Source organism: Arabidopsis lyrata (genome assembly GCF_000004255.2).
Source record: "Arabidopsis lyrata subsp. lyrata unplaced genomic scaffold ARALYscaffold_7, whole genome shotgun sequence".
In the NCBI taxonomy this organism is placed as follows: domain Eukaryota; kingdom Viridiplantae; phylum Streptophyta; class Magnoliopsida; order Brassicales; family Brassicaceae; genus Arabidopsis; species Arabidopsis lyrata.
Genome location: NW_003302549.1, coordinates 11724539 through 11750034, shown reverse-complemented (window position 1 = coordinate 11750034; position 25496 = coordinate 11724539). Strand labels below are relative to the sequence as shown.

At 38.0% G+C, this 25496-nt stretch overlaps 7 protein-coding genes across 11 annotated transcripts; 4 read left to right on the top strand and 3 right to left on the bottom strand.

The window, feature by feature from the left end:
- Window positions 1–57: 57 nt before the first annotated feature.
- Window positions 58–2239, top strand: LOC110226599 (pentatricopeptide repeat-containing protein At4g16835, mitochondrial). The gene is made up of 2 exons (XM_021018617.1): window positions 58–1700; window positions 1771–2239. The coding sequence occupies exons 1-2, from the start codon at window positions 81–83 to the stop codon at window positions 2179–2181; spliced, it is 2031 nt and encodes a 676-aa protein (XP_020874276.1). The 5' UTR covers window positions 58–80; the 3' UTR covers window positions 2182–2239.
- LOC110226600 lies at window positions 2190–2993 on the top strand. Of its 2 annotated transcripts, none has more exons than XM_021018622.1 (2): window positions 2190–2532; window positions 2700–2993. In XM_021018622.1, the coding sequence occupies exons 1-2, from the start codon at window positions 2292–2294 to the stop codon at window positions 2711–2713; spliced, it is 255 nt and encodes an 84-aa protein (XP_020874281.1). In that variant the 5' UTR covers window positions 2190–2291; the 3' UTR covers window positions 2714–2993. The 2 variants fall into 2 exon arrangements, with proteins under 2 accessions (XP_020874281.1, XP_020874280.1); XM_021018621.1 differs by having other exon boundaries at window positions 2697–2993.
- A 611-nt stretch (window positions 2994–3604) lies between these two features.
- Window positions 3605–8589, top strand: LOC9306200 (polycomb group protein VERNALIZATION 2). 2 transcript variants are annotated; one of them, XM_021019708.1, is made up of 15 exons: window positions 3605–3709; window positions 4295–4563; window positions 4748–4803; window positions 4974–5041; window positions 5128–5180; window positions 5413–5466; window positions 5547–5606; window positions 5690–5733; window positions 5831–5961; window positions 6122–6308; window positions 6428–6476; window positions 6698–6781; window positions 6880–6959; window positions 8027–8116; window positions 8202–8589. In XM_021019708.1, the coding sequence occupies exons 2-15, from the start codon at window positions 4438–4440 to the stop codon at window positions 8431–8433; spliced, it is 1314 nt and encodes a 437-aa protein (XP_020875367.1). In that variant the 5' UTR covers window positions 3605–3709; window positions 4295–4437; the 3' UTR covers window positions 8434–8589. The 2 variants fall into 2 exon arrangements, with proteins under 2 accessions (XP_020875367.1, XP_020875366.1); XM_021019707.1 differs by having other exon boundaries at window positions 6874–6959.
- Window positions 8590–8674: 85 nt separating this feature from the next.
- Window positions 8675–10507, top strand: LOC9304168. Its single transcript, XM_021019709.1, has 2 exons — window positions 8675–8857; window positions 9338–10507. Exon 2 carries the CDS (start codon window positions 9444–9446, stop codon window positions 10383–10385), a length of 942 nt encoding a protein of 313 aa, XP_020875368.1. The 5' UTR covers window positions 8675–8857; window positions 9338–9443; the 3' UTR covers window positions 10386–10507.
- A 981-nt stretch (window positions 10508–11488) lies between these two features.
- Window positions 11489–17526, bottom strand: LOC9304166 (disease resistance protein RPP5). Of its 2 annotated transcripts, XM_021019702.1 has the most exons (8): window positions 16866–17526; window positions 15654–16725; window positions 15191–15484; window positions 14630–15043; window positions 13561–14037; window positions 12187–13341; window positions 11840–12056; window positions 11489–11714 (listed from the first exon to the last, which is right to left on the bottom strand). In XM_021019702.1, the coding sequence occupies exons 1-8, from the start codon at window positions 17333–17335 to the stop codon at window positions 11656–11658; spliced, it is 4158 nt and encodes a 1385-aa protein (XP_020875361.1). In that variant the 5' UTR covers window positions 17336–17526; the 3' UTR covers window positions 11489–11655. The 2 variants fall into 2 exon arrangements, with proteins under 2 accessions (XP_020875361.1, XP_020875362.1); XM_021019703.1 differs by lacking the exon at window positions 14630–15043.
- A 238-nt stretch (window positions 17527–17764) lies between these two features.
- On the bottom strand, window positions 17765–22545 carry LOC9306199 (probable serine/threonine-protein kinase cdc7). 2 transcript variants are annotated; one of them, XM_021019706.1, is made up of 14 exons: window positions 21899–22545; window positions 21731–21798; window positions 20922–21641; window positions 20729–20795; window positions 20571–20633; window positions 20418–20481; window positions 20155–20332; window positions 19976–20065; window positions 19707–19734; window positions 19151–19624; window positions 19004–19065; window positions 18729–18838; window positions 18552–18639; window positions 17765–18274 (listed from the first exon to the last, which is right to left on the bottom strand). In XM_021019706.1, exons 1-14 carry the CDS (start codon window positions 22296–22298, stop codon window positions 18044–18046), a joined length of 2643 nt encoding a protein of 880 aa, XP_020875365.1. In that variant the 5' UTR covers window positions 22299–22545; the 3' UTR covers window positions 17765–18043. The 2 variants fall into 2 exon arrangements, with proteins under 2 accessions (XP_020875365.1, XP_020875364.1); XM_021019705.1 differs by having other exon boundaries at window positions 19004–19068; window positions 21899–22544.
- Window positions 22546–24072: 1527 nt separating this feature from the next.
- Window positions 24073–25077, bottom strand: LOC110226813 (putative mediator of RNA polymerase II transcription subunit 17). The gene has a single exon (XM_021019560.1). It carries the CDS (start codon window positions 24677–24679, stop codon window positions 24428–24430), a length of 252 nt encoding a protein of 83 aa, XP_020875219.1. The 5' UTR covers window positions 24680–25077; the 3' UTR covers window positions 24073–24427.
- Window positions 25078–25496: the final 419 nt, after the last annotated feature.

Below are 25496 nucleotides of genomic sequence, written 5' to 3'. Positions count from 1 at the left end.
TCATTACTGATCGTGTTCTTACTTCTTAGATGTTATAAACTCAGTTATAAGATATTCTCGCAATGGTTGCTACTTGCTAGATGCTACTACATTTTGTAGGATTTAAACATTTTCCTGTGTTCTGTCATAAACCATGTAAAATGCTTTCTCGCTTCAACATTCATCAGCCATTAAAACGCTGGAAATTTCGATTCTTTTCGCGCTCAGTAGAAAACCCAGATGCCATTTTGGTGGGATCATGTTTGTCTTCCACTTTTTCATCGCCAGAGCCATCTCTGGTTCGCTCCGATTACTTGACTAAACCTTCTGATGAAGACCAGATTTTTCCGTTGAACAAGATTATAGCTACACGTGTACGTTCAGGAGATATTGATGGAGCTCTTAGTGTGTTTCACGGAATGAGAGCTAAGAACACAGTTTCCTGGAATTCTCTGCTCGTGGGGATTTCTAAAGATCCAAGCAGAATGATGGAAGCACACCAACTGTTCGATGAAATCCCTGAACCAGATACTTTCTCCTACAACATTATGTTGTCTTGCTACGTTCGTAACGGAAACTTCGAGAAGGCCCAGAGCTTCTTCAATCGGATGCCATTCAAGGATGCGGCGTCATGGAACACAATGATCACAGGGTATGCACGAAGAGGTGAAATGGAGAAAGCACGGGTATTGTTTTATTCCATGATGGAGAAGAATGAAGTTTCTTGGAATGCCATGATCTCTGGATACATTGAATGCGGAGATTTGGAAAAGGCAGCACATTTCTTCAAAGCGGCTCCATTTAGAGGTGTTGTGGCATGGACGGCGATGATCACAGGGTACATGAAAGCCAAGAAGGTTGAATTAGCTGAGGCTATGTTCAAAGACATGACAGTGAAGAAAAATCTTGTAACTTGGAATGCTATGATCTCTGGTTATGTTGAAAATTCCCGGCCAGAAGATGGATTGAAGCTTTTCAGAGCTATGCTTGAGGAAGGAATTAGGCCTAACTCGTCTGGACTAAGCAGCGCATTGCTCGGATGCAGCGAATTATCGGCTTTATGTTTAGGGAGGCAAATCCATCAGATAGTGTGTAAATCTACATTGTGTAATGACATAACTGCATTGACGTCTCTGATTAGTATGTACTGCAAATGTGGAGAACTTGGTGATGCTTGGAAACTCTTTGAGGCGATGAAGAAGAAAGATGTTGTGGCGTGGAATGCAATGATTTCCGGGTATGCTCAGCACGGTAATGCGGAAAAGGCTCTGTGTTTGTTCCATGAGATGAGAGATAGCAAGACAAAGCCGGATTGGATAACGTTTGTTGCGGTTTTACTGGCCTGTAACCATGCTGGACTAGTGGATATAGGGATGACATATTTCGATTCAATGGTGAGAGATTACAGGGTAGAACCGCGGCCTGATCACTACACATGTATGGTTGATCTTTTGGGTCGGGCTGGGAAGGTGGAAGAGGCATTGAAGCTGATAAGATCAATGCCGTTTAGACCGCATGCTGCAGTCTTTGGGACACTCTTAGGGGCATGTAGAGTGCACAAGAATGTGGAATTGGCTGAATTCGCAGCCGAGAAACTGCTTGAGCTAGACCCGAGAAATGCAGCTGGGTATGTTCAGCTCGCGAATATCTACGCATCGAAGAATCTTTGGGAAGACGTTGCAAGAGTTCGCAAGAGAATGAAAGAGAGCAATGTTGTGAAGGTAGAGTGACTCAAAAAGTTCGATTCTTTATTCGATTTATAAGACTCTAATGTATTCAATTCTGTTTCAGGTACCCGGATACAGTTGGATCGAGATAAGAAACAAGATTCACCATTTCAGATCAAGTGATCGGATTCACCCGGAACTAGACTCAATACACAAGAAACTGAAGGAGTTGGAGAGAAAGATGAAACTAGCTGGATACAAACCGGAGCTAGAATTTGCTTTACACAATGTAGAAGAAGAGCAAAAGGAGAAGCTATTGTTATGGCACAGCGAGAAGTTAGCGGTTGCATTTGGGTGCATAAAACTCCCTCAAGGTTCACCAATACAAGTGTTCAAGAACTTGAGAATCTGTGGTGATTGTCATAAAGCAATCAAATTTATCTCGAAGATAGAGAAACGAGAGATCATGGTAAGAGACACCACAAGGTTTCACCATTTCAAAGATGGGTCTTGCTCTTGTGGCGATTACTGGTGAAAAGAGAAGACCTTTGACTCTCTCATTGGTCAAACCTGACTGTATTTATATGCGTTATTGTGTGATAAAGTTTCGACCTTTGACTTGACAAGTTGGCTTTAAGGAGAGAGATGCGTAGATCAGCGAGTGGTTCTAGAGTTTCTGATCATTTTCCGGCGAAGTCACCGCCTCGATCTCAGAGTGTTACTGCTATGGAAGATGATGTGGAGCTGCTTTTGCCTAGGTACGATCCGAATTCTCAAGCGGGGAAGAGAGAGAAATCAAGATTCAGATTTGCAGAAAACGTCATCCATTTGATTCCTCTCATCCTTCTTCTCTGTGTCGTAATCCTCTGGCTCTTCTCTCATTCAGGTAAACCGAGAAATTGATTCAATCTCTATGAATCCATAATTGATCTATGAAACTTAATTAGGAAATTCAGAAAAACCCATCTGGAATGTTAGAATCTTGTGTTGAATTATGGTTTCAATTTGTTCATATAATACTAAACCGGTGATGGATTTGGAATTTGTCAGCAGCGTTAAGGAGTTGAGTTCAAGAAGCTAAACATGTTGTCTTGTCTCCATGTGAACTCTTATTCAGTTTTGGGAAAGGAAACAACTTTTTACTCCCGGTGATTTTGTGCCGCATACCATACGTAACTCTTGCAATTTGTTTGTTCTTTACACAACACATAACGCTGCAATTTTTTTTTTTTTTTTATAACGCTGCAATTTGTTTGTTCTTAGTATTGAAAAAGTAAAGATCTATATGTAACTCTCGTTTTCATGAAATGTATGCTTAATATTTCACTATACATTTTTGATTAAGCATTTTTTCGTTTTGGTTTAAATGTAACTATTTTAGTATGTAATAACTATTTCAACATCACACAACTCAAGTAAAAAAAAAAAAAAACACTGATGGTAACCCATTAGTCATCATTCTGTTGGTTGAAAATAAAGATTAGTTACAACTTAAAGCTACCTTAGTGATTATATGTTCAGCTAGCCAACTCAACTAGAGTTAAACAATGAAATCAAAAATACATATTCAGTAATTTATTTCAAACTCTGACTATTTATGTAAATACAAATGGAAATTAAAATCGAAGGTCATGAAGATTCTATTCTTAGTATTGGAAAAGTATAGATCAATAATAAAAATATATACCAGACTTAAGTTGATGAATATGGTTTTAAATCCTCTAATACTCACTGTACTGCCATGGCCCATGGTAGAGGTAAATAAACCAATTTTAGAAATATTAGTGGATTAAGCATTTAAGCTGTCCAAGTTTCGTTGTATTTTGTTTACATTTTATTGATTAAAAAACTTAAATAAGTTCAACTATTTATTGACTAATAATAATACGTGTTAAATGTCTATTGGTTGAAAATATGGGCCATAGGCCCAGCCTTGAAAAAAAAAAACTTGAAACCCAAAGTTTTATTTTACTTGTTTTCTTTCTCAGTGAATTTCTCCCAATCAAGCTTCTTCGATTTTGCTTGCTCTCTCTTACACCAATCGGTGTTTTCGCAGCTTTCAGGTTTGTCTCAATCTCAAATTAGATCGGAGTCAAGTAATAACAATTGATAAACCTAATTGTTTCCATTATATTGTAAGAATTGAAAATTTGCAGTAGATCCGGAATCGAATTCTAGTTCCGGATCTCGATTAAGATTTCTTCATACACATTTGGTCCAAATCATCCGAACTGTTGTTTGAACAAAGTTTCTGTTTTTAGAATCATTGCTTAAAGTGTCAATCTTTCATCTAGTCCTGAGAAAACTGTGACTTTCCAGATAAGTATGATGATTCTTTGCTAAGTGGCATTGGATAAAGTTTCCGGTTTTGCAATACGCCTACTCTTGTCTGTGTCTTGAATGAACTCTCTGAGTTGCTAAAAAAGTCTTGTGCTTTCTTGATTACACAGGTCTCAATGCAAGACATTCTCTATAAGCATATATATCTGCATTACCGTAGCATGAATCTGTTTTTTTTTTTGTTTGGTTCTCTTTTAAATTTTCAGAGCCATGATAAGATATTATAAGTTTTTTGTGGATTCAACCACCGTTTGTTGTTATTCCTCGATTTTCTTCTTAGATTATTGATAATCCTAATTGCTCTGCAGAGACTTTGCCCAGAAGAGCTGGATCTAATTGTTGCATTGAGTTGATCGCCATGACGTAGGGAAATTCTAATTTAGGGGAGGCCTCGGAGTTTGCACTAACCTCATAATCGGCTCTTGACGTCGTTGATTGTAATTGAACAAGAATGTGTAGGCAAAATTGTCGCGCGAAATCCTCACCGGAGGAAGTGATTTCAACTGATGAGAATCTCTTGATATATTGTAAACCTGTTCGACTATACAACATCTTTCACCTTCGCTCTCTAGGCAATGTATGATTTGGCCTTCCTCTCTCATCATTTTAGCTCAGTAACGACTGTATTCAATTTCTTCTTTCATATCCTTTGTAGATTGCCTACTTAGTTTGGGTTTGTTCAGCCGATTATGGTCTGACTCATGGCGAGTGTGTTCTTCTTCTGTCTCCTAATGTTATTTGAACTTGTTTTGTTGTTGCAGCCATCGTTTCTTCCAAGATGCTTGAACTACAAAATTGGAACAAAGCGCAAAAGAAAGTATGAGTTTCTTCTTGAATGTAGTTGCTACAGTGATATATTATTTATTTTACTTCTAATATGGAAGCTGGTGACTTATTTATCTTTGTTGAGTAGATATGGCCATAATGAATGGTTTTCTCTTTGTTCATGGTATACACTTACATTTTTCTAAATTGTGTTTTGGTTAGGTCAAGATCTACTGGGATGGTAGTTTTCAACTATAAGGATTGCAATAATACATTACAGAAAACTGAAGGTGATTCTTCGACAAAATTCGATGTCAATTTCTATGTTTCTCTAGATGATTTTTTTATTTACTATTTTTTCTGTATTGTCATGCAGTTAGGGAGGATTGTTCTTGTCCATTTTGCTTTATGCTATGTGGTAGCTTCAAGGTGGGCAACTATTACAACTGAGGTTTCTTCCGAGACCTTTCATATCTAACACTGTGAAATGCTGCTGGCTGCTGCCTTTTCATGCTGTATACTTGCACTGTGCGGTTGCATATTTTTTTGTTTGTTGTTTTTCTTCTCACTCTTTTCGAACTGTTGAGTGTGTGCTTATCTGAGAAAACATGTTCCAGATGGAGCTTACAATCCATTGTCTTGTGTCTAACTGTCTATGCAGGGGCTGCAATTTCATTTGAATTCATCTCATGATTTATTTGAATTTGAGTTCAAGGTATGTGGTTTTATGGAATTTATTGTTTTGGTATGCCTTTTCAATGAGATTATAGTTAAAAAGGGTCTTTCCTATTGTAGCTTTCGGAAGAATACCAGACAGTTAATGTTAATGTAAAACTTAATTCCTTCATATTTGAGGTCAGTTACTTTAAACTTGGTAACTTAGGGAGATCCTATAGCTGGTGAAAATTTAGTTTATATTCCATCCTTCTTTTTACCAGGAAGAAGGAAGTGATGAAGATAAATTTGAGCCCTTCTCTCTCTGGTAACTTTCAGAACCCCTTTATAAATACCTTAATAGCAGTAACTCCTTGCTTTTCATGTCAGTACATCTCTATGAACCCAACCATAATGTTTTGTAGCTCGAAACCTCGTAAGCGTAGACAAAGAGGTGGCAGAAATAACACCAGGCGACTTAAAGTACGCTTTTTACCGTTGGATTCACCCAGTTTAGCTAATGGCACAGAAAATGGAATTGCCCTGCTGAATGATGGTAAAACCACATCTTCTTCTGTGGTATTCCTTGTGGCTTAGAACTTAATATTACAGGAGAAGATACAATGGTTTGATTGTTCAATTTTTGTACTTCTCACATTCTTCTTGCGATGGTAGTTTTACCAGAACTGTTTTACAAAATGAATGGCATGCTACAGGAAACCGTGGTTTAGGATATCCCGAGGCAACAGAGCTTGCTGGACAATTTGAGATGACTAGCAACATTCCACCAGCCATAGCTCACTCTTCTCTGAACGCTGGTGCTAAAGTTATATTAACAAGCGAAGCTGTGGTCCCTGCTACAAAGACAAGAAAGTTATCTGCGGAGCGATCAGAGGCTAGAAGGTTTGTTCATCATGATAGCCCGTCATCTTAATTTACCATTCCTGTTGTTACAAATTGTTCTTCCTATTCTGGATAAGTGTTTACTGTACTGCTATATTAACTGAGAAGATTTCTTCCAGCCACCTGCTTCTTCAGAAACGCCAATTCTATCATTCTCACAGAGTCCAGGTGATCCAAGTTCCTTCACCTTCTTCTTAGGCATTTTCTTTATATTGCTCATGATGATATCTTATCAAAGCAGACTTGGTCCCGAGTTACGATACTCTGGTTTGATTGTTCTCATCCAAATTTATATTTTTGATTTTGTGTGTATCAACGCAAAAGATACTATGTCCATGTTGTCTCTATTTTATTGCCACTAACCAAAAAGTGCATGTTTATGTGACAAGCCAATGGCGCTTGAGCAAGTAATGTCTGATCGGGATAGCGAGGATGAAGTCGATGATGATGTTGCAGATTTCGAAGATCGCCAGGTATTCCATGATTTCTTTCTGCGTTCATTTTGTAGACAACCGAAAAATGGTATACGATGTAACTTGCTAATGGCTTTTGAAACTTAAAAAAGCTGCAGATGCTTGATGATTTTGTGGATGTGAATAAAGATGAAAAGCAATTCATGCATCTTTGGAACTCATTTGTAAGAAAGCAAAGGTAATTACACTTGAACACACACAGAGGTGTGCAAGTTAATTCATTCAAACAATAGAAGTACTTTTGCTATAGAATACCTGAGATATTGAATAGATTGATCCACCAGTAATTATTTTACCTTTGGCCCTAGAACCATGTTCCGTTTTGTTTACAATGACACACAACATGTTCTGTTGCTTGTTTCATAGTCGCGACTCAATAGCAACGAAATCATATATGTTTTATAGTCGCTGACTTAGCATTGGGGATAGATATCGCTAACTACTAACCAAATATTTGTAAACATTGCAAATTAAGTGAAAATCTATGATGCACGGGGACGTTAATTTTCAGCCGTCTCACGTCCCAGATTCGTTTCGGGGACGGGTACTTGATGGGCACAGCCTAAAAACGTTTCCCCCACGTTTCAGAGTAGTTAGGGACGTCAAGCAAAAAATGGAAACGTGAGGGAACATATACGGGGACGTTTCCAATGAGTTTTTGGAAATAAATTAAGTGTCCTCCTTTTAGAATAGGCAACTTAACTATTTTTCCTACAAAAAACTCAAACGTAAAAGGAATTAAAAGGCATGTTCTAGGGGTTTAACATAAGATTCCATGGAAGATATGAGGTTCTTTGAGTTTTCCAACCTTTAGATGATCCAGATCTTTGAAAATCAATTCCTCAATATTAAGCTTTTTTATGTTATTTAGAATATTAAATCAAAAAAAAAATTATGTTGAGACTTATATTTATATTTAAGGGTATTATATATATATATGTATATGTTTTATTGAAGTACCCATGCCGTACCCGTATCTATGAATTTTTATTTTGCCGTTTTCCGTCCCCGTTTCTAGTTCCCGTACCCGTTTCGGTGCTACTTAGGTGAAAATCAACAATATTGTCCGGTGAAATATGTTGTTATCGCTGGTGAAAGATGTTATATCTGAAATGTGTCATTGAATGTGTCTGTTGCTAACAACATCGAAACAAAAAGACCTTATGTCTTACATTCCATACCTTTGTCTTAATGATTTTGGTTATGGAACATTGAGCTCAGACCAAATTATGATTTATGTTGCAGGGTTATCGCAGATGGTCATATTTCGTGGGCATGTGAAGCATTTTCAAGATTTTACGAGAAAGAGTTGCACCTTTACTCATCACTCTTCTGGTAATATCTCCAGAATTATTTGTACAAGTACACCAAGCACATAACAATATCAATTTTGTTTCATTTCTAAAAAATAAATATGCAGGTGTTGGAGATTGTTCTTGATTAAACTATGGAACCATGGACTTGTGGACGCAGCCACTATCAACAACTGCAATACCATCCTCGAGAATTGCCATAATAGCTCAGACACCACCAACAGTGTGGATCATCCCAATGAGTCAAACACCAATAACAATAACAGTGTGGATCATCCCAATGACATAAACAACAAGAACAATGTTGACAACAAGGACAATAACAGCAGAGACAAGTAATTAAAAAAGGAAAATCTCCGGTTTAGATGATATACCGGTTGATCGGATTGTAACTTATTCTTCTTTCTTTTAAACCTGTTTAGGAGCAAACAAAGATTTTATTTGTTAGTGTATTCAACTGATTACATCTTTAGTTGAAAAATGGATTCTGCTTAACTATTTTTTAATTAAAAACTGAAAAAAAGTTTCCTTAAATTTTATTTTTGACTTGAGAAAAAAGCTCCCCTAGTAAATTAAGTAAAAAACAAAACTGTATTAGTGCAAATAGATTGAAAACAAATCAAGAAAATTATAATAACAGAGAGTGGTTATTGGTTAAGCTTAAAAACACCATTTTGACTTGTTCCTTCTCAATGAATTCTTCCCAAGCAAGCTTCTTCGAATTTGCTCTGACACCACCAATCGGTGTTTTCGAATCTTTCAGGTTTGTCTCGATTTCAATCTATATCGGATTCAAGTGATTGACTTAATTGTTTCCGTTCTCTCGTAAGAGTTGGGATTTAGCCGTAGATCGGGATTCTTTGTTCTGGATTCGTTGCGTCTAGTTGGTTATCGATGGATTGTTTGGTACCTTAAGATCACTGAATTTTATACCATCGATTCGTACTCAGATTAGGGTTTATATTCTTAGATGAACTCGAACTTGTAGATAAAGAACATTTTGGTCAACTATGGTTGATCTCTAAACTTGTTTTGTATTCTCTGTTTTGGATTAATCGCTTCAAGTGTCATTCTTTCATATGGTTCTGGCAAAACTGTGACTTTCCAGATAAGTATGATTCTTTTGCTGAAAGATGGTTTTATTTGGATAAAGTTTTCGGCTTTGAATACGCATTGTCTTTTCTGTGTTTAGTATGGATTCTCTTGAGTAGCTAAAAAGTTTTGTGCTTTCACTATTACACAGGTCTCATACAAGACACAGTCTCTAGAAGCATAATATCGTCTACTCAGTTTTGAGTTTCCCAACAGTGGTTGAAGCTTAAGGAGGTTCTTATGTGCCTTTTGAAATCATGATTGAGGTAAAGCGACCTGGTTCTTCCACGCGGATCACCACTACACTTCTTGATTCCTTCATCATTCTCTTCAGAAACAAACACATATTAATCCCAGTCTTTGCCTTCATAGCGATCCCTCTCGCAGCCTTACACCTCTCCCTAATTCTCACCTCCTTTCGCCTTAAAAACCATGTCTTTCGTCTGGAAGCCCTAGCTAATGTCGTGCATACACGGTTTGAAGCTAGACAGATCTGGCAAGAGTCTAGAGAAGATGCTGTCTCGCTTTTACATCTCAAATCCCGGTATTTCGTCCCATCATTCATCCTCTCATGTATCGCTTCGATAACCGTCATCACATCAACTTCATTCTCACACCAAGGCCTAAACCCATCTCTGAAGTCGTCATTTGCTTCAGTGAAGTCCTCGTGGATGCGAGTAACAGCAACTTCCATCATCATCTATGGTCTGCTCTTCCTCTACTCACCAATTCCCATGTTTCTATCAGCTCTCGTTGGTTACACACCCACATTGCGTTATCTCATCACAATCTTCTGTCTCGGTGTTGAGGTATACATAATGGCTATAACAGGGCTTGGCCTTGTCGTCTCTGTATTAGAAGAAAGATACGGTTTTGATGCGATCAAGGAAGGAACCGCCCTGATGAAAGGGAGGAGGATAACAGGGTTGGCTTTGGCGGGTGTATTTGTGTTTCTATCGAGTTTCATTGGTCATGGGATGGAGAAGTTGGCGAAGGAGCTAGATATGGACTCGAGCTCAGGGTCGTGGTGGAGGTCGGTGGTTGTGGCCGGTGGATGGGATGGGTGGAAGCTGGTTTGTATGTATGGGGCTGAGGTGGTGCTGAGTTATGCTGTAATCACTGTTTTTTACTGTGAGTGTAGGAAACGCCATGGTAGCAGCGATCCAATTGTTGCTGATGAGGAAGGTCTTGCTATTTAAAATTAGTTCCAACACTTTTTTATTGTTGATAATTCTCTTGTGAAATTGTGAAATACATTTTTGTTTACCAAAATTATGATTTATTCATTGTTTTAAAGAGAGAAAAATAACCTTTGGTAACATGTGTGTTTCAAAAGACAACTGTTATATTTACATCTTTTCCGGAAAGCAAAATTTCCATAAAAGGTGTCTAGTTGTCAGTAAGTGCTCCATCATCTGCTGGAGAAAATGTCTTGTGTGAAAAACTAAGAAATCGTCTTGTCATTACCAGTATAGTCATGGTCGAACCCATGTTCGTTACAAAACAGAGTTGTAATATGTTTCAGACTACCTTAACAATGTGATAAGCTTTGGAGACGGCTAAGGATCCAGGAGAGGAATCTTAACAATGTGATGGTGTGAATTCAGTCAAGGCAGATCTTAACTGTTCAGGGTCAGCAGTGAAAGGTGTCGTCCCCATCATGAGGTATAACAGAGTAACTCCCGCAGACCACACGTCTATCTTAGGCCCTTGATGCAAAGATCTGAAGCCCCAGAGAATTAGCATCCCATCCTAGATGTTCTAATGAGTAGTTCAGGCCTACAACTTTCATCTCAAGGAGTCAAGGTACAATATTTATATAATAACTAGTAACTCCGAAGCTAAAACCCACTTTCACTCTTTACCATATAATTAAAGAGTGCAGCGGCATTGGGGTCAGCTTTCCCTGGAACAGCAGCGACATGTTTCTCATATGTAGGATAGCTGGATGATATACTTCATGGTTGGACCAGACGATGTCTCGTGCAGAAAGTTTGAAAGCTCGTCCCTTCACCTCAAGGACGCTGGTCACATCTTTGGCCGAGGCTAAGCCAAAAACGCTTCCAACACATGTTGAATCAGCAATGCAAATGTTGCTGATGACGAGGATCTTGCTATTCCAACACATTCTTGTTGTCAATTCTCTTGTGAATTTACGATATACATTTTTCTTTACCCAAAGTCTGATTTATTCATTGCTAATAAAGAGAAAAACAACCTTTACTAATATACACATTGAGATCTATGTTTTTTAAAAAGCAAGACTATTTTGGCTAGTAGGTGAGTTCAAGTATGTAAACCGTAAGCTCACAAATTCAATGTCTTTATTAAAAATAGATAGATGTATGATGGACAATACAAATCCATGCCAAAGATGTTTTTGAATCATTTATTCTTTCAAGAAAAGCGAAATGTTCAAACAAACACAGAGTGTTTCTGCATTCAGATAAAGAAGAAATTACAAACACTTTAAGGCTCCGGAGTTGGAGAACTAAACGGACTTTGGTTCTCCGAAAACTCTTCATCATCTGCAGAAAAAAATGGCTTGTGACAAAACCTATGAAACCTCGTCTTGTAATTATCATTATAGTCATGGTCGATCCCAAGTTATCCTAAAACAGAGCAAAACAGAATAATAAGATGCTTCAGTTACCAGAAACAGGATACAAGATAGGAATTTGTTCAGCTTGTTCTTCAGTTATCATGTAATCAACACACAAAGCTTCCCCCTCCAGAGATGGATAAGAAGAAACTGATGATGCTTCTCCCTGCCCTAACGAAAGATCCAAATTTAGAGCGGCTAATCCTGTGCCCGCTACAATTTGGTCACCGGTTAAGTTGATATAGTCTTCAGATGTTCCCGATGTCATCTGCATTATAAATCAAACGATCGATTCTATTAAATAGTTTGTCGCTATGGTATTTCGATCCTGGAAAAACAAATCAAAAGTCAAAAGATAACTTTATAATTTTCAGCTCTAACTATGGCAAAAGGCTTACCCGCATCCGCTTCTTGCTTCTCCTAGTCGGTTGGTTGTACTCTGTTTCAGAGCTTCCAGCACTACCATCTGGAGATGGATAGACATTCAAGAGTTGTACACCACATTCTTTTATCATCTTGGAGCAAGAAAACTTAAACTCCACATCGTTGAGAGTCAATTTACATGGAAGGTCTTCATGGTGGAACTGGAATGAACAGAAAAACAGATGATCCGTCTTACAAAACTGCAGTTCTTCTGCTTCTTCAAAAAATGATTTCTTATACTGTGCGCCATTGAAGCCAACGTTTACCTTCAACGTGCGATGCAAACCCTTGCCCTCCGAGAGAGGGTCAACCACGACGCAAGCCTTAAATAGCAAGAAGTATTGAGAAAGAGAGCTCTGAGGTAAAGTGACAGCTAGGGAATCTCCATAAGCTCGATATTGGAAATACGTAGGCACTTCTTCACCTGGTAAGGCCACAGGCTTGAAGCATGATCGTAGGATGAGTTCTCGCGCATCTCTATCCAATTTAAAGCAATTACGGAAGCTAAAATATTCCCAATCTACCTCGAAGTAATCATCATCAGAGTAATCATCATATAACTCATCCCAGAAACGTTCACATGTATATTCAATGTTTTCATGTAATGGTACACAGGAAATGTGATCTTCCATTGTCGCTACCACAGTGGCATCACTCAACGCCATGATGACACCTCTACAGTCTGTAAAGTCGACGAGCATTAGACTTGTCAGTCTGAAAATGTTCGGGTGGATGTTTTTCAAACTCTGGCAACAATACATCATTAGTACAGTGAGCCTCGAGAAATTCTCAATGCAGCAGGGAACTTCTACAATGGCGGTGTTATCTAGATAGAGCCATTTGATATTCCATGAAATCAGAGGAAAACTTCTCAAACTTGAGCAACCACTGAGATCGAGGATATCGAGAGATGACAAGTTGACATCGGTTGGAAGAACCTCCAGCCTTGTGCATCCTTTCATTTCCAACCCTAACAAATTTTGGAGATTCTCAATTGTAGAAGGAAGTGTCACCAAACTTTTGCACCCGTTGAGATAAAAACGCTTCAGATTGGTGGCCTTTGAAAGATCTGGAATTTCTGTCAGGTTTTCACATTCTGACAGATTCATCCACTCGAGACTTCCAAGCGACTGAAACAGAAATTAGCAAAAAAAAAAAAAAAAAACATTGGTATGCTTCGATCATTATCAATGATATATTTTAATTTTATACCTATATATGTTTCAAATTATAATTAAAAATCATTATGTATGTAAGAAATAACCGTGGATCACATGTCATTTTTGACAAATTTGGTTATAAGATAGATTAAACAAAAATCAGCAGATGCTATAATATTAACAATGTACCTGGACGCCTTCCCATAGCTTCTCAAGCTTGTTGCCTCTCACATCAAGACTAACCAAATATTCTGGGCTAAATTTACAAGGCATACATCCCATAAGGCAGTCGAGATAATTGAGTCCAGGGAGATTCTTGTTCCAGAAACAATCTTTTACTTCGATCTCAAATATACTATCTAGCGGAAAGCCGTATAAATTTCCCATTTGGATTGCAGGGAAATTTCTCAAATTTAGGCATCCAGTGAGATCGAGGTACTCCAGAGATTTCAAGTTGAGATGAGTTGGAAAACTCTCTAGCTTTCTGCATTCACTCATATCTAAATAATTCAGTTTAATGGCATTCTGAATCGAGGAAGGAAGTGCCACCAAAGATGAGCATCCAGAAAGTTCTACTTCCTCTAGGTTTATGGCATTAGAAAGATCTGGAATTTCTTTCAAATATTTTGAATTACTCAAATTCATCGTCTTGAGGCTTCCAAGTGGCTGAAAACAATATAGGGGAAAAGAGAATATTAAACAGATTCATTTATAGTTTTTCTAACATATATATATATATATATATATATATATATATATATATATGTTTAGAAATGGGAAAAATGTCATTTAAATCATCAGTTTACCGTTGGTTTAAAGTATGAACTCTGGACCTAGTGATTTAAATCCTCAATTTTATGTGGACCTGATGATTTAAATCCTCAATTTTATGTTGACTTTCAATTTAATTATGAATTCTAGTTGACTAAGCCAATTGAGGCACACCGTTAACTGACTAAACGGAATAATCAGACGAAGAGGAAGATGGAAACCATGTTGATGTAGAAGAAAAATTATTTGATGGCTTCGAAGTGTCAGTAATGCGATGACATCGTCTTATTGATCCGTTTAGCCATTTAGCAATATGCCTCAATTGGCTTTGTCAATGAGAATTCATGATTAAAATGAAAATCAACATAAAATTAAGGATTTAAATCACCAGATCTAGAGTTCATGATTTAAACCAACGAAAATGGTAAACTGACGATTTAAATGACATTTTTCCCGTTTAGAAATTGACAACTAATAGAATTAGTACCTGATTTCTTTCCCACAACTTCTCAAGCTTACTATTCACCATTATGAGTTCAACCAGATACTCAGCCTTAAAATTAGAAGGCAAACACTTCAATGGAAATTCATACCATCTTAGAGATATGAGTTTATGGGGGAAATGAACGATGCCCTGAGGTAGATCCATATTCGACCAATTTAAAACTGATAGATATTGGAGATTACGCATGCCTTCTAATGGTTTTGAATCTATTAATAGCTCTCCCGAACAATTTAACTTCCTCAGTTTAATGGCATTCTGAATCGAGGAAGGAAGTGTCACCAAAGATGAGCATCCATAAAGATCTAATTTCTCGAGGTTTATGGCTTTAGAAAGATCTGGAATTTCTTTCAAATATTTGGAACCACACATATTCATCTTTTTGAGTCTTCCAAGTGGCTGAAAATAAAATATGGAATTAGAGAATACACGTTCACAAATATTTTTAAACAGATTCATTTTAAGCTTTTCTAACATATATATGTTAATAATTATTCCACAGTTCTGTTCTAAAAATTGACAACTATTTCAATGAAAAATTAGTACCTGAGTTCCTTCCCACAGCTTCTCAAGCTTACTATCCACCATTATGAGTTCAACAAGATACTTAGCCTTAAATGTAGAAGGCAAAGACTTCAATGGAAAATTTTCCCATTCTAGCAATCTGAGTTTATAGGGCAAAAAAAAGAGACCCCGAGGTAGTTTTATATTAATTGAACAATTAAAAACTGATAGATATTGGAGATTATCCATGCCTTTGAACGATTTTTCATCTATTGATAATAATCGCTTTTCCCCGTAATCTGTGTAGAGACGTATTCCGACAGCAGTTTTTGTGCCCTGCAAAAAATCCGAAGAAAACTATACTCTTATCAACCGCAACAATTTTTATTAAAGAGCCACGTTTTAATTAAGCAAGAGGCAACAATTGCTAAAGTTTATCAATACCCATATGACGATTATATTAATAATAGAGTCATGCATTCAAGGGCAGCTGCTAAAAACTTACAGTTTTCTCGGTAAGTACTTCTTCAATATCCTCAAAATTCGTCAGAAATCGACGTTTTCGAAGATTACCATTGCACTCTGCACGATCAATTTCTCTACCCAACTTCTCTAGCAAATTGTGCATCTCTATATATCCTTTGGGTGTAATACGCATGAGGGACTTATCAACCAACGTTGTAAGCCCAACATTATCTTTACATAAATCATCGACGGAACTGACTCTAAAACCATTGAATAAACACGCGATGTGAAGGAACATATCTTGATCTTCTTTATCTAATCTATCGTAGCTGACTCTTAATGTTTTCATAATATCTCCGTTCAAACCATTTCGGAGCCTAGGCATCATCTCCATCCATTCATCTTTGTCCCTTCCTTTTAAAGATGAACCCAAGATACTGAGACCCAAAGGAAGATTACCGGTAAGCTTGGCAACTTCAACTGCTAGTTCCTTCAAATCATCAGGTGGAGAGTCTTTCCCAAAAGCAGACCGGCATAACATCTTAAGAGCAAGACCTTGAGATGGCAGCTTCACCTCATATAAAAGGTCAATATCATGAGCCTTAAGAAGTTGCCTATCTTGAGTGATCACAATCATTCTACTTCCAGGTCCAAACCATTCGGTTTTTCCCACCAAGGTCTTAAGAAACTCTAGATTATCCACATCATCAAGAAGGATAAGAACTTTCTTGTGCTTTAACCTTTGCTCCACCACACCAAAATGCTCCATATTTATGTCCTTTTGGCCTAAGATTTTCGAGAGAAGTTCTTTTTCCCAACTCAACTTCATGCCAGAGACGTCCCCACTGGTGCTTTTATAAGTTACGAAAGCCCGATGGTGGAATTGGCTAGAGAGTTGACTGAAAAGAGCTCTTCCTATGGTACTCTTACCAATCCCTGATTGTCCCCAAATCCCTACCATTCTAGCTACCTTGGATTCCAAGCACAATATTGATTTTATTTCCTCTATATGATCTTCAATTCCGACGAAGTCACCAAAACCCTTTGGCGGAGGGAGAAGTTTATTCGAAACATCATTGACTATCTTTTCAACCATATGCGCTTCATCAGGCCTAATAACAATAGTCAATAGTATCAATAAAGAGGCACCCTTAAAAGTTAAAAGCACAATCTAAGTCAACGCAAAAAAAGATAGTATAATTGTGCAATAATTAAAAACACACAGAGAAATAGTGGAATCAAAACAACATACCCGTTCCGAAGATCCTCCCCGGCTATATTTGATATATCTGTGAGAGCTTGCACCCATCTTTGTTTCTGATCCTCTGGTTTGTCCTCGCATGTTTTTTTAAAGACGTCGCCAAATTCACCGATCTGTTTTCTAACTTCCGAAGGATCAATGTAGTAGAAAACCGGAATCACCATTTGATCCAAGTCCTTGCAACACTTGTGGATCTCCACCAATTCATTCAAGCACCACGTGGAAGAAGCATAGTTCTTAGAGAAGATCACGATTGAGATCCTCGCTTCTCTAATCGCCGATATAAGCTCAGGGGCGATTGTGCGGCTTCTCTCGATTCCATGATCCATGAATGTATTGATTGATTTTCCGTCGAGAGCCTTGAGAAGATGGCTGAGGAACGTCTTGCGAACATCTTCCCCACTGAAGCTTGGGAAAACGTCGTATCTCCGGCTACCAGAAGAAGAAGAAGAAGCCGCCATTAGAGACGATAGAAAGAACTTAGAGCAGAGAAGAAGATTTGTAAGAGAAGTAAATCAGCAATACAACATAGTGTGAGAGAGAGAGAGAACGAAAGGAGAAACTTGGTATTCCTTTCCTCGAAGACTTGCATAGAAGACTTACTATACAAGATATTTTTTTAGTGGTTAAAATCAAATCCCCTAACAAGACAATTGAGACGTAATAATACAGAAACTTTCCTTTCCTCGAAAGCTTTTTTACTCTACGTACAAAGATATTTTTGAAGATTGAAATTTTGTGGTTGCCAGTTGTCACTGAATTATGATAAGTCGTAATTTCTAGGCAAATAGATAGAAACTTCACGTTCGTTTCCTCTACAAAGATATTTTGAAGACACAAATTTTGTGGTTGTCAGTTGTCCTTGTACAAGACAGTTTATCGTAAGAATGTCAAGCTTAACATCAAAGTCTTGTTTCCCTATACATACATGCACAGAGATTAGGAGACTAAGTACATCGATTATTAGGATTTCAATTCAAATAATAATACAGTGAAAACACTAACACAAAGACACAAACTACCTAGTTTGTTAAAATACTCAGTGGTGTGGACTGTGGACAGTGGAGTGAAGATTTTCATATACTTTTACTTTTACTTTTACAATTGTAATATTAGTTTAGAGTGTGGCTTACTGCGTCAGCAACCACTGTAGGCTGCGATTGCCATTGCTACTGTTTATGAAGCCTTTGGTTTCTAAGGGTTTCATGTACTGGAAGGAAGAAGTCGTGCCTTAGAGCATCCTCTGCGCTGATTCGTAGCCTCGGATTAACGGTTAAACATCTATCAACGAGGTCAAGGAGCGACCGTGGAATTGCGTCTAGAAACTCTCTGCGTTTTGTGTTGAGCTCGCACCATTTTCTCAACTCCATCCCCTTCAAGTACCTTGACTCGTACAATTCCTGAAACAACAACACAAAACTCTACATGAATTCATCTCTCACGATCATCTATCTAATCACTTTGATAGTAATTTACATTTTTAAGATATATCATGTTCTGGGAGTGCAGTAGAAGCAATACAACACAAAACGCTAACAATAAAAACCCTTTTATGTGAAATTTGAATCCACATGCTGGCAGTAAAGAAGAACAGAGCACGTATATTATATCATACAAATGTACGTGTACCAATCAAATGAATGAAGAGTTTGGAAGGGAGGTAAGATGAGATTTTACCTCAGGGAAAGAGGATTCACGGTTGTGCAGCTTGGCTACTTCCCATAATTCTTCACTGCCTCGTAGTTGCGCAATGTCCTTTATGTTCCTGGGAATCACAAGGTCGTTGTAAGAAGGCAAGAAAGAAAAAAGGAGTGGAATCGAGTAATGGTGTATTCAGTCAAGGCAGATCTTAACTGTTCAGGGTCACCAGTGAAAGGTGTCCTTCCCATTATGAGGTATAACAAAGTAACTCCTGCAGACCAAACATCTATCTTAGGCCCTTGGTGCAAAGATCTGAAGCAAACCTGCACAAAACCAAGTCAACCAAGAACAGCCTCATACAATTAGCTTTCCCATCCTAGATGTGCTAATGAGTGGCTCAGGCCTACAACTTTAGTCTCAAGGCACAAGATTTACATATGGATTTAACTAGTATTAAGGGATGTGAGCGATAGTTACAGTTGATGTACCTCTGGAGCTCGGAAGCCTTTGGTTCCTGAGCAAGGACCGTCTTTCTTCTGAATTATGTTCCCTACTAAAGTCAGAAAAAATATTCTTAGGGTTTAAATTAAACTATGAAACAAAAACAAGAGTCAATGACTACACCAGAACTGCACCTGCTTCAGGCCGACTAACAGAGTGCAGTGGCATTGGGGTCAGATAAAGAAGTTCCTTCTCAGCTTTCCCAGGAAGAGCAGCTACCCGTTTTCTCATAGACGTAGGAGCTTTGGATGATACTTCATGGTTTGGAATTGGAACAGACATTGTCTCCTGCAGAAAATCTAAAAGCGCTTTTCTTCCATGACATGGCAAAGGCTCTCTCCTCTTTTCACCTGAAGGGTTGTTCCTTGTGCTGGTCACATCTTTAGCTGAAGTTAAGCCAGACCCTTCTGCCCCTTGGCTATTGAGTCTCTCCCATCTGCTCATGTCATTCCGAGCTGTTGTCTTTCCCGCTGCTTTCTTGAGACTATTAGGCGTTAAAGTTTTCTGATAAGATTTGTTGGTCCCTCGGTTTGTCGCATCGAGTGATTTAACCAGTGTATGATGTTTCTTGCTGGCGGTTGGAAGACCAGCAGCTGCTTTTGATTTATCTACAGACCATAAAAAGAGATAGCTTTAGTTTTCATTTTTTATAGCCAAGTACAGAATATATGCATGAGGGGAGAAGTTTACCTACTCTCCTGTACTTCTGGTGCAAATCCTAATTGAGCGATGCAGGAAAAAAAGAGATTAATATCAGTGGGTGGGGAAGGGAACATATCAGTAAATTTTAACATAAACGTTTGTGTTCCCTCAAGTTTTTCAGTGCCTCTGTTAGACACTGACCTTAGAATTGAATAAGCAGGTCTTTTCGTTACTTCGAATTCTATTGTAAGAAACACTAACCAAAAACCGTTGCTAGGAAGATTTTGATAAGAGAGGGGTGCCAGAAAAATGCTAACCATGGCAAGGTTAAAATCAATGAGATAGCCTTTGTTTGTCTTCCTAGAGAAGAGGAAGTTTCCTGGCTTAACATCCCTATGAACAACACCCTTTAAGATTGCAAAAGAGAAACAATAGAACTAGTTAGTTGTGTGATTGAAATATGAATGCTAAAAAAAGTTCAGTCCAAAATCATTACCTGCTTATGCAGACTCGATAGAGCTTTGAACATGCAGTAGCCGTACCACTGTAGCTGATACACGTCTATTTCTCTCTTCAATGAATCAGGTCTGTCATGTTCAAGGTGCTCAAGGATGATGCAATCCGAATCTCCATTCTTGAGACAGCCTTCATGCTTTATTATACAGTTTTTCCCCCTAATGAACCAATATTTTCAGCAGTTTCAGATAGTTATGCTTGAAAATGTGGAAGGTTCATGCCTAATCATACTTAGTTACTAACCCAAAACGCTCCAGCATTCTGATTTCATTATTAACATAGTACTTCTGAGCGCCAGCATGAGGGCCTGCAAGGAAAACACATGAGGCAAGTCTTCCAACGAAAAAAACTGATGTAGTGAAAACATTTAGCCACATATCATTTTATTTCCCCTACATTTAATTGCAAACTCAGTTCCATCAGTTTTCCTCTTTGCCTTATAAACAATCCCGTAGCCACCTACATTTGGATTTCACCAGTGATTAGTCGATAACCAGTTAAGTTGTTTCAACAGAACGGGGAATATAGGATCAAAATAGTCCGGAAAGAAATACCTGAACCTTCTTCCTCTACAATAGTGTAAGAATCAAAATCTGGAATTGTGTTATGCTTTGCCTGATCCTAAACCACAAATATGAGAAGATACCTTTTAATATAGTGTGCATTAATGCTAAACTTTGGTGCAAGAGTGTTAACGTAGTTAGCATTATATAAAGGCCTCACTCTAGACGAATGAAGCATGTCTACCTTCTGATCTTTAGGTCGAACGGAGTTAACATTCTGCTTCGACTTCTGGATAGCTTTACTTTTTCTGGTATGTTTTTTCTCAGGGGAACAGCTGTATGTTTTGCTGTTTCCCGGCGATTTGCATTGATCCTGAGTTTTTTGTACCAAAGATTTATCTTGATTAGCTTCTTTAGCAGAAGGATTCAACGGCTGCTCTCTGACAGGGGTGCTACAGATGTCTACAGTGTGATCTTCTACAAGTAAATCTTCAGTATCCTCCACAATCTGCACTGGTTCTAACTCACTTTCTGTTGGCGTCGATGAGGCAGCAAGATTGGACTGCACATAGGGAGTTTGTATCTCCCCCTTAGGGAAGAGATCTTTCTTGTTTTTATCATCACCTTCTTCGAATAATATTTTCTTGTCAGCAATTTGAATATCTCCAATTTCAGGTTGCTCGCAATATCCATCCTTCTGAGGAAATGGCAAATCGTTCTTGCTTTCCTCTAAGCCCTGCGTAGGATTGACATCCACTGAAGCATTGGCCAAAATATCGAAACCAAAAATTCGAGTCTGCGGACAAGGCTGAGGATTACGATCAAAAGCTACTATATCTCGGTTACATGCACCTAACTTCAAAAGCGAAGCTTGGGATTCAAGAGCTCTAATTGTCCCAAGCATAGATCCACTGGCAACAGTTGTGATGTCGTTAGGTCTGCTATCTATTACAGAGTAATTCACCTAGAGAAAAGAATCAAATAACACAATAAATCAAAATCCCTTACTAAACTATACCGTGAGAACTTCATATATATCAATAGATTACTTACATCGTTTCCATTATTTCGGCTTCTTTTGGACAATGGCATGAGCGGTAGCTCCTCTTGTTCCGCATTCTCTGATACATTTCCATAAATAACCCAAAATTGAGAAGAGAATCTCTTTGTAAGTGTGACTAATAAACCAAAATAGCAGATAAAAATGCAAAAACTTAGTACCTCTCAAATGCTTAAGCTTGGGAGATCTCGGATCCATAAATTGTTCTAACACAACATTTTCCGGCAAACCTAAACTACAGGCGAAACTAGCCGGAGCGGAGGGAAACCCACGCGAGGGAGTCACAGTGAAGCCATCTCCAGCAAGAGAAATAGGAGAATTAGGGATCGAGCAAAGAAATTTGACGAGATTAGGAGAACCTTGGAAGTATGTACACTTCGTACAAAGATCTATAACAGATTCTGGATGACCAGCAGATAGTAGGAGACCACATAACTCAAAAGCTTGCCGATAATAATGGCTAAGTGCGTCGTTGCCGTCTGAAACGGTGAGACCAAGAGCAATGAGCTCTCTTCCGGCTGTAGAATTCTCGAGTTGACGCGGTTCAGAGTTTTCTGACATTGCAAATGCGGTGAATCTGAGGGGAGGAGGGAGAGAGAGAAGCTAGGGATTTGAGAATTTGAGATTTGGGGGCAAATGGAGAAGGAGCGGGAGAATGGCACGTGCGGTACGTGTGATATTTTGTTTCGAGTTTTTTTGTGCACATAAATGTTCCCGCTCATTTCTTTACCAGCTGGATTATTACGGCCTTATGCGTCTACAGGCCCATTTTAAATGAGCCCATATAACCTGGAAATCGTTTCATGGCCTAGTGAAGGGAATGACTGAATTAGACAGCTAGACCTCAATGCAAATTATAAGTTTTATGTTTTTAATTTTTTTTTTCAAAATTGTATACATCTTTTAGTATTTTTCATTAGATTTTTCTTTTTCAAATAATTATAAACGGATACATTGATTAAAAAAATCGCTGGTTTTTTTCGTTACCATCTTGGTTATAATCGAGGCATTTTGTACTTTTTTTTTTTTTTTTATATACCTGATCGGCTGATCCGGTCAGCCTCGGTAGGAACGCACCGGAGTGTTACAGAGTGGACTCACTACCACCCCGAGGGATGGGCTACCACACTGCCTGATCCGAGTTTGGAATGCTTTCCGACTACTACCAGGGGGTATCTGGATCGCCTGTTACCTGACTATCAGGTAAACTGCCTGGGCCGAAGCCCAAGCCCAGACTTCCCAACAAAATGTTGATAACAGCGAGGGATGAAGATCGAACCCGGATTCGGGGATTTCACCCTCAACGCCGGACTCGCCCTACTACTCGCCCACCACCTTGCGGGCAGCATTTTGTACTTTGAAGCTTCTAGATGGCCTATTTTTCATAATCAAGAAATTTTAGACTGAAACCTATACTATTCTCCGGATTAAAAAAAACTTAGCAATCTTGTTGTTTAATGTTTTTGTGGTGGTTGACAATTGAAGTTATAGCGAAAAGATTCAAAACTTACTTTTAAAACTAACATAATCGACCTTTCAACCGTTAAACCATCGTGAATTGGTTGTAGTCTTGTATCTAATTTTTTAGAGCAGTGTAATTATTCAAGAGGATCAAATAATTTTTTGCAATTCGAACAAACCGATTCAGTTTACAACATACAAAGGGATCGGAAAGCTGGAGTTTGTGGTTATAGAAAACACCAATCCTCGTCGATCTCAAATCAAAACAATCTTATAATACATATATATGCATGCAAGAATATATGTATCATGTATGTATGGATGGATCATGAATGGTATAATGTAAAGATGGAGAAAGAGTAAATGAGGGCCAAAGAGTGCTCGTGAGAGACAAAGAAAAGGGTAATGGGGTAACCAAAATGTCGGTTAGTGGGTGCGGACATAATATTGGCCGTGGAGCCAAATTAGGCTGTGTGACTAAATACAACACAAATGGTCCCTTTTGTTTTTCGTTTTTTGTTTTGTAACATAGCATTATGCTCTTTTATCTTTTCCTATGTAAATTTTGTCTTTTCCTAATAATATTATATAGTATCTTGATATGGTTATATTTTCAGTTAAATTATCAAAAAAAAAACAAAATGAACATTGCTCTAGCATATCAATGGCTAACATCAGTAATGACCTGTTCTAATAAATTTGATATGGCCCCTTTAAAACCAACCCGTGAATCCGATTGATCTTTCCACTGTGTCTATAAATTAAAAGAAATATAAAGAATAAATATAAAACGCATTGTAATCATAATAGCCCCCATTCCTATATATATATATATATATATATATATTGACTATTCTATTTGTACTTACAAAGAGATTTCACTTTGGAATTTTCATCTTTTTTTTTGTTTACAATATGTGGAGGAAAATAAATCAGCATCTCATACCTATCTATCGACTGATACGTGTCACACAATGTATCCAACGATCCAAAATTATAAAACAAATAATCTCTAAATATATATCCAAATAGCACAAAGAACCTTCACTTTTCTCTCCAACTCTTTCTTTTACTACTCTCTCACATATCTCTCTCTATATATCACTTTACATAAACCACTATTCCACTCACATGCAAGCACACATAGCCATGGCCTCTTCTTCTTCTTCTTCTTCACAAGCCTTCTTCTTGCTCACATTGTCTATGGTTTTAATACCCTTCTCTTTAGCTCAAGCTCCCATGATGGCTCCTTCTGGCTCAATGTCCATGCCCCCAGCGATGTCTCCGATGCCAATGATGACTCCACCACCCATGCCTATGGCTCCACCACCTATGCCTATGGCTCCACCACCAATGTCCATGGCTTCACCACCAATGATGCCAATGACTCCCTCTACAAGCCCAAGCCCACTAACAGTTCCGGATATGCCTTCGCCGCCGATGCCATCCGGAATGGAACCTACACCTTCTCCGGGACCCATGCCACCGGCAATGGCGGCTTCGCCGGATTCGGGAGCTTTCAATGTTAGAAACAACGTCGTAGCACTTTCATGCGTTGTTGGAGTTGTTGCAGCTCATTTTCTCTTCGTTTGAGTTGATTATTGAATTGGTCAGCCTCGTTTTCTTGTAATTTACTTTCATTTTTTTCTCAAATTATTAGTGTGTTCATCATTTTATTATATTTGAGTTTGTGTTTGATGTACGATTCAAACATTTGTTTGCATTATGTGCTTAATAAGTTTATCGTTGACTCTAGTTGAAGAGAGACTTTGTATGTGATGTAAATTTCTTCTTTATCTATTAAACATTGCATTCGTAGTAGGACATAAATATGGTTACAACTTGCAAGGAGATACCACAATATGATCAATACCTCTCGTTGTTAGTCGTCGATGATATCGATGTATATAGTCACAAGAAAAAAGAAAAAAAAAAAATAAGGCAATGCGTAATTCCTTTTAACAAAAAATACGTTAATTCAGAAATGTTATTTTCATAAATCTTTTAAATATGTTCTTCCTAAGAATCAAAAGAGACAAACCAAAGAAAAAGCTAAGGGGGGTGTATTCAATAAAGGATTTGAAATGATTTGTATTAAAAAGATAAATCCTATGTTATTCAAACATGAATTTTAAAAATCTTTTTAAAATCAAGTGTTATTGGATTAGTGATTTTAAAATCTACAATCAAATCCACTGTTATTGAAAACATTTTAAGTTGTGGATTTGAAATGACTTGAATGATTTTTGGTGGGATTTCAGAGAACATCTTAGTTAAAAATTCAAAGATCCAAATCTC

What these genes read in the sequence shown, in the direction of transcription:
- LOC110226599 (XM_021018617.1), top strand. Translation starts at nt 81, where the DNA reads ATGCTACTACATTTTGTAGGATTTAAACATTTTCCTGTGTTCTGTCAT. An exon ending in AAGAGAGCAATGTTGTGAAG is followed by an intron (nt 1,701 to 1,770) that starts GTAGAGTGACTC and finishes ATTCTGTTTCAG; the next exon opens with GTACCCGGATACAGTTGGAT.
- LOC110226600 (XM_021018621.1), top strand. Translation starts at nt 2,292, where the DNA reads ATGCGTAGATCAGCGAGTGGTTCTAGAGTTTCTGATCATTTTCCGGCG.
- LOC9306200 (XM_021019707.1), top strand. Translation starts at nt 4,438, where the DNA reads ATGTGTAGGCAAAATTGTCGCGCGAAATCCTCACCGGAGGAAGTGATT. An exon ending in TACATTACAGAAAACTGAAG is followed by an intron (nt 5,042 to 5,127) that starts GTGATTCTTCGA and finishes ATTGTCATGCAG; the next exon opens with TTAGGGAGGATTGTTCTTGT. An exon ending in TGCTATGTGGTAGCTTCAAG is followed by an intron (nt 5,181 to 5,412) that starts GTGGGCAACTAT and finishes CTGTCTATGCAG; the next exon opens with GGGCTGCAATTTCATTTGAA.
- LOC9304168 (XM_021019709.1), top strand. Translation starts at nt 9,444, where the DNA reads ATGATTGAGGTAAAGCGACCTGGTTCTTCCACGCGGATCACCACTACA.
- LOC9304166 (XM_021019702.1), bottom strand. Translation starts at nt 17,335, where the DNA reads ATGGCGGCTTCTTCTTCTTCTTCTGGTAGCCGGAGATACGACGTTTTC. An exon ending in AGCTATGGGAAGGCGTCCAG is followed by an intron (nt 13,342 to 13,560) that starts GTACATTGTTAA and finishes TTTCTGTTTCAG; the next exon opens with TCGCTTGGAAGTCTCGAGTG. An exon ending in TATCTTGTATCCTGTTTCTG is followed by an intron (nt 11,715 to 11,839) that starts GTAACTGAAGCA and finishes TTTTTTCTGCAG; the next exon opens with ATGATGAAGAGTTTTCGGAG.
- LOC9306199 (XM_021019705.1), bottom strand. Translation starts at nt 22,298, where the DNA reads ATGTCAGAAAACTCTGAACCGCGTCAACTCGAGAATTCTACAGCCGGA. An exon ending in CAAGCTTAAGCATTTGAGAG is followed by an intron (nt 21,799 to 21,898) that starts GTACTAAGTTTT and finishes GAAATGTATCAG; the next exon opens with AGAATGCGGAACAAGAGGAG. An exon ending in AAGGCTTCCGAGCTCCAGAG is followed by an intron (nt 18,839 to 19,003) that starts GTACATCAACTG and finishes GGTTTTGTGCAG; the next exon opens with GTTTGCTTCAGATCTTTGCA.
- LOC110226813 (XM_021019560.1), bottom strand. Translation starts at nt 24,679, where the DNA reads ATGGGTCCCGGAGAAGGTGTAGGTTCCATTCCGGATGGCATCGGCGGC.